The 6185-nt window shown below is 43.2% G+C and overlaps 1 protein-coding gene across 1 annotated transcript; it reads right to left on the reverse strand.

Moving 5' to 3' along the window:
• Positions 1-689: 689 nt before the first annotated feature.
• Positions 690-3177, reverse strand: LOC149502661 (uncharacterized). The gene is made up of 2 exons (XM_089728697.1): positions 1755-3177; positions 690-1471 (listed from the first exon to the last, which is right to left on the reverse strand). The coding sequence occupies exons 1-2, from the start codon at positions 3045-3047 to the stop codon at positions 1394-1396; spliced, it is 1371 nt and encodes a 456-aa protein (XP_089584823.1). The 5' UTR covers positions 3048-3177; the 3' UTR covers positions 690-1393.
• Between the last annotated feature and the right edge of the window lie 3008 nt (positions 3178-6185).

The raw sequence follows: 6185 nt of genomic DNA on the forward strand, positions 1-6185 counted from the left end.
GAAAGCTATTGAAGTCTTCTTTTTTTTGTAAAGTGCAAATGTTATTGAGATGAGTTTTATAAACGTGGACTTGGCGCAATTTTTTACAGTGAAACTGTTTTTGTTCGGATTTCAAATCATTTTGTTAAGTATTATTTTTTGCTCATTTATTACTTAATAAAAATAAATTAATTATAGTCACTCAGCTTAAAAGCTAATGAAACGCTCAATTAATTAGTGTTTTAATGTTAGGTGCCCGACTGGCATGAGACTCTCGGGTTGTCAGTTCCGGTATCGACCGGGGACGCGTGTATTCCGCTTCAAAGTCTGGCGCGCACTAATTGGGGGTGCGAATGATGCAACAGATGCGCGGGCGCGGGTAGCGCGGGGTGGGTCGTCGCGGCACGGACCTGAGTCACATTCTCTTTGGCTGCTGTTGCCCCGCGAAACGGAACGTTGCGTTACATACTCCCCCTCCAAGTTGGGAACGCGTCCCGAGTCCAACTTGGGACTGTTAGTCTGAAGACGCGGCCTTCCTCTCTGCCTCTTTGGCATAATTGGATCCGTACTTGAATTTGACGGAGAGTGGGTTAAATCCGCGGTGTGATACTTGCCGATGACATTGTTTGACAAGTCTGCTATGAAGTACGTTGTAGGACTAACTATTTTTACTACGCGATACGGGCCATCCCGTCGTGGCATGAACTTACGTGTTACACCCCTAGACGCATAAGCAAGCCATAACGAAGGAAATACTCTTCCAGTAGGACTCGGGAGCAAGCCACGGCGGTGGCATCAACAAGTGCGTAGAGTTCTACCCATCTTGTAGCTACATCCTCTACCAGGAGTACCCATCGCTCCCCCTGCTCTTCTTCTGGCAGTGGCCCGAACAAATCGATTGCGAGAACCTCTCCTCGCTGTTGAAGCACAGGAGTGAGCCTATACGGCGGTACCGATATAGGCGGATGATCACCGGTATCAATGTGGTGCTCGGCGTAAAGGGTTGGGGCTCCCCCCACCCTAAAGATGTCTCCATTCTGCTGCAATAAATGTGATAGCTGCTGCCGTTCATCGGAGCCAAGCATAGAACCCTTATCATCACGCAGGAAGTCAGCAGTAGAAGCAAACATGCATGGCTTAGGGCACTCATATTCAATTGGATAGGTAACCCGTTTTCCCGAAAAATGCCAAGTGGATGAAGCAAAGTCAAGCACAATACCTGCCGCCACCAAAAAATCCATGCCAAGCAAAGTTTCATTATTTTGAGCATCTGGAAAAACAGTAAATTCAAGGGTTACTGACCTTTCGGGACTTATCCTTACTTCTAGAGTAGTGAGCAAAACTCGGCGGGTGCGCGCGGAACCGTCTGCAAGCCTCACCCGACGCCTGGTTTCCTCACACGGATGGTTATGCTTTAACAGCAATTCATAAAGCAACGCACCGGCAACGCTACTCTTAGCTCCCGTATCCAACAAAGCATTACCTCGTATACCTAAAATTTGAACACTTAAAATTGGTCTTAACCTAACCTGGTGCTCAGTAGAGTTACTCTGGGCAACACTTTTCACATTAGAATTAATCGTCGAAAAATGTCCGACGTTTTCCATGGTCACCCTATTTTCGTTCATCATGGTCACCCTATCGCGGCCACTTGGTACCTCGGAATAACTATGTTTTGGTTCGGTACCACTCGAGTAACGCATCAGGGGCCCATTCCTAGAACTAATATTATTGTTTATATTATGATTAAGTCTAGAATAATTTTGAAGTCTAACCTTGTTATCAGTACCGAAAAAGCGCGGAGGAAGAATCGCCTTAAAATCGGTAGGATAATAATTATTTTCATTATCAACAAAACATTGTTTACGATTATTATTAATATAAATGGACGACTTTACGGTGTTTGAAGTGCAAGCTGTATGCAACGAGCTGTCGCGATGAATAGAGTTCACTGAACTTGACAGCTGTGTATTTACTTTACCAATAGGTAAATCGGATGTGACTGATCGGGTCCGTGCAGCGTCGACGGCGTAATAACTTGCGTTACACTTTGTACACTGAGACCGAGTAACACCTTTGGTACCACACCCGTAACACGAGGATACAGCTTGCGTATTTTCGTTGTCGAATTTCGTTTTTGACGCTAATTTTAAACACTCATCACGAATATGTCCGTACTTTTTGCAATAAACACAGAACAGTCTTTTAACAATCGACGTAGATGATACATTATCAGTGTTCGTGTAGCGAGGCGCGGGGACTCGAACGGTGCTCGTCGCAGCGCTGTCGTCGCGTGGCGGGCCGCCAGCGGCGCCCGAGTTGAATATTTTCCGCGGCGTCATCCGCGCGTATGTATGCTGCGAAGTCGAAGCACCGGCGGGAACTTCGCCTACGGTACTACCCGATGAACGTGGCGTCGCTCGCTGAGGATGATGAATAAATTCAGGCGGACTGGTCTCGTAGATGGAGTCCTCGATATGGCGCGTTTTCTTTAATAACGTGTCGTATGAAGTTATTTCGTCTCTTCTTAATCTTTTACGAACACGACGGTGTAGAAGGCCGTAAAGCATGTCAATTTGAACTTTCTCACTAAGGTCACCAGGTGGGAGTCGAGCTAGTAGGGCTCGTGCTCTGGCAACGAAGATCTCCGTCTTCTCTCTTTGTCCTTGCGACATTTTGAAGAGCTCTAAGTAGACTCGATGGGGCGGTCTGCAATCACCGAAAGCGCTTCGTAACGATGATAAAGCGTCGTCCCAGGAAGTGATGCTAGCTTTAACGCCTTGCCACCACACGGCTGCATTTCCGGTTAGTAACATCGAGAGTCCTCGTAACGCGATGGCGTGTCCTACGTCAGCACAATCTTTGTATGATTCGACCGCGTCAAGGAAACCGTCGAGTGAGTCGCCGGGCGCTCCGCTGAACCGCGCCGTGCATGACGCGAAGTACCCAGAATGGTGAGCGGGCGTCGAGGAAGGCGGCGATGTCGGCTCCGACGTCGGTGTTGCTGATGATTCGAGTTGAGTTTTATGCTCAAAAACTCGGTCGAGTAGGCGTTCGAATGCTGCCATTTGACTTTCTTGTAATGACGCCACGTTGTTTGCGGTAAATGTTGGCGTCGGTCCCGCGGTTGAACCAATTTCTTCTTCAACGTCTTGAAAATCGGATTGACGCCGTGACTGACGACGAGTACGTGTCGTAATTACGTAGATTCACTCCGAAATACTAGTTAAAGGGCCCGCGCTTGGGCTGCCAGTTTAATGTTAGGTGCCCGACTGGCATGAGACTCTCGGGTTGTCAGTTCCGGTATCGACCGGGGACGCGTGTATTCCGCTTCAAAGTCTGGCGCGCACTAATTGGGGGTGCGAATGATGCAACAGATGCGCGGGCGCGGGTAGCGCGGGGTGGGTCGTCGCGGCACGGACCTGAGTCACATTCCCTTTGGCTGCTGTTGCCCCGCGAAACGGAACGCTGCGTTACAGTGTAATAATAATCAACATCAACTTTTACAAATTTAAACCGAATTAAATTTTGTTTCAAATGTGAAGGGTAGATGACGCTGTTCTTAATTATTTCAGAATTTAAAATTAAAATCTGAAAGCCTTGAAACATCAATCCGCATAAATGTAATTTAAAAACTACAGTAAGAGGCTTAAATAAAAAGCTGAACTTAACTCAGCCTTAATTAGAATTTTCTTCGGAATTCAATGGTAAAGTTCAAGTTATTTTGATGAAATCAAAACCGAAATATTCATAGCATCTTAAACAATCACCTACGAATAAATATTAGTTATTATATTATTTATTATTCGTAGACAATCACAACGGTTTTATAGTTTTGGGAAGGGATTTTTTGTAACGCCATCTCGTAAAGTATTTCGGTATTACATTACAAAACAAAATTGTTTCTCCAACAGTAACAACAGTACTTGCTTCGGCAGTACTTAAACTAAAATACTAACAGTAACAACATTAACGTTATTTAATGTATAAACCGTTCAATAAGAACTGCAAACTATCCCCTTGAAGCTACAGTTTATGTAGGAATAATGACTTTTTGGCGGGAACGCGAGGTGTGAAGTTGTGTGATTTGTTTTAATTTGTCTATTTAGTGTTTCTTCGGGTTTAAATGTGTAATAATAGTGGTTTATTAACTGTTTAATATCTGTGAAAGTGCACAAATGTGGGAAAATTAAACAAAGCCGCTGTACGTAACTTCTCGGTTTCCTCCAAAAAGTCCACTGAGATCTTAGTAAATGACCACCACCATTTTACTGAGATTATATTTCATTCCATATCATCTCATCTCATTTCATTTCATCCCATTTGATTAATGTCTCAAATTAATCATCTTCATTTCATTTCACTCCATAATATCACATTTCATTTCACTCCATAATATCATTTTTCATAAAAATATGAATATAAATTAAAATAAGACATGACTTAAAGGTCTCAGTTACCAGGTCATAAAATCCATTACAAATAGGAATAATTCCAGCGCACCCTGGCGGCCGTAGATTACCATTCTCGAATATTTATAGTCTGTGGCATGTCACTTTTTACATCGAAAAAAGTCAGGATCGAAATTTTTGAGCGAGCCATAGTTTGTGGTGATAAAATTAATAATTTCAAGTAGATTAATTGTTGTAATTGATATAACTAGTTAATATCAGTAAAATAAAGTTGTGAGTGATTGATATAATATACAATTTAGGAACCAGAAGTACCGTAGAATTAAATAAAATTTCGCAACCTCAAAAAACTGTTCTGCTCACAGTAAACACAGTCGGTAGTCTGGCGCTCCGTTTACAACGGGATTTTTGAACGGAACTTGGCGCCAGATTCTACCGAATCTGTGGATAAAGTAAAAACTTCGCTGAGTTTCCAGGAACGTCCGTAGCAAGTTTCAAGTTTTTTTTTATTGCTTAGATGGATGGACGAGCTCACAGCCCACCTAAAGTTAAGGAATACTGGAGCCCATAGACATCTACAACGTAAATGCGCCACCCATTTTGAGATATAAGTTCTAAAGTCTCAAGTTTTTTTTTTTTTTTTTTTTTTATTGCGTAGATGGTTGGACGAGCTCACAGCCCACCTGATTTTAAGTGGTTACTGGAGCCCATAGACATCTACAACGTAGACGCGCCACCCACCTTGAGATACAAGTTCTAAAATCTCAGTATAGTTACAACGGCTACCCCACCCTTCAAACCGAAACGCATTACTGCTTCACGGCAGAAATAAGCAGGGCGGTGGTACCTATCCGCGCGGACTCACAAGAGGTCCTACCACCAGTAAATATAAGTATAGTAAATATAAGTATAGTTACAACGGCTGTCCCACCCTTCAAACCGAAACGCATTACTGCTTCACGGCAGAAATAGGCAGGGTGGTGGTTGTACCTACCCATTCGGACTCACAAGAGGTCCTACCACCAGTAATTACGCAAATTATAATTTATCATATAAACGAAGCTAAGGCCTACGTTATTAACGCTAAGAAGCATTCATTGCCGTGTTCTTAATAGTTTGACCACTATCTGTCTATGCAACAATATCTTTCAAATTAATTTTCACCAACTTCCAAAGGTCCGGTTAACTTTAAAATTTGCTCACGTGGTGTTGGAGTTCGCTCTGTTATATCTAGAATCCCAATAAGTAATTCAACAATAAGTGGGCCGCAAACAAGTAAAAGAAGTAAGAAACTGCGTCGTCAAATTACTAGAAATTTTCCATACTAACATTATGTACTATAAAGTTTCAAAACACGTCATTACGGATCATTCCGATCCATTAACGGTGCTTTTAGGCACCACAAGCACCGGTCACCGTCCTCTTCGAACCCGTCGCTTACGACGAAGGGCTCGAGGAGCGAATTAACCCACGGAAACAGCCCACTGAGTTTCTCGCCGGATCTTCTCAGTGGGTCGCGTTTCCGATCCGGTGGTAGATTCTGCGAAGCACTGCTCTTGCCAGGGCCAGTGTTAGCAACACTCCCGGTTTGAGCCCCGTGAGCTCACCCACATGTTAGGGCGAAGCTGAAATAGCCTCTCAAGGCTATCAGCATAAGAAGGAAAAAAAATAAAAAAAATTATTCACAAGATATTTTCAATATATTTTTTAACTGGTCCTATTTATTATTTATTGAAAGAAGATTTGAACTATTTTTCAATTTTGATTCATTCAATAAAAACCCTCATAAAAAGC

This window comes from Bombyx mandarina, chromosome 07, assembly GCF_030267445.1.
Source record: "Bombyx mandarina strain Sakado chromosome 07, ASM3026744v2".
Taxonomy (NCBI): Eukaryota; Metazoa; Arthropoda; class Insecta; order Lepidoptera; family Bombycidae; genus Bombyx; species Bombyx mandarina.

Coding starts and splice junctions, on each gene's coding strand:
- LOC149502661 (XM_089728697.1), bottom strand. CDS start 3,047: ATGGCAGCATTCGAACGCCTACTCGACCGAGTTTTTGAGCATAAAACT. Junction 1,472..1,754: donor TTTTCGGTACTGATAACAAG/GTTAGACTTCAA, acceptor TTCAAATTTTAG/GTATACGAGGTAATGCTTTG.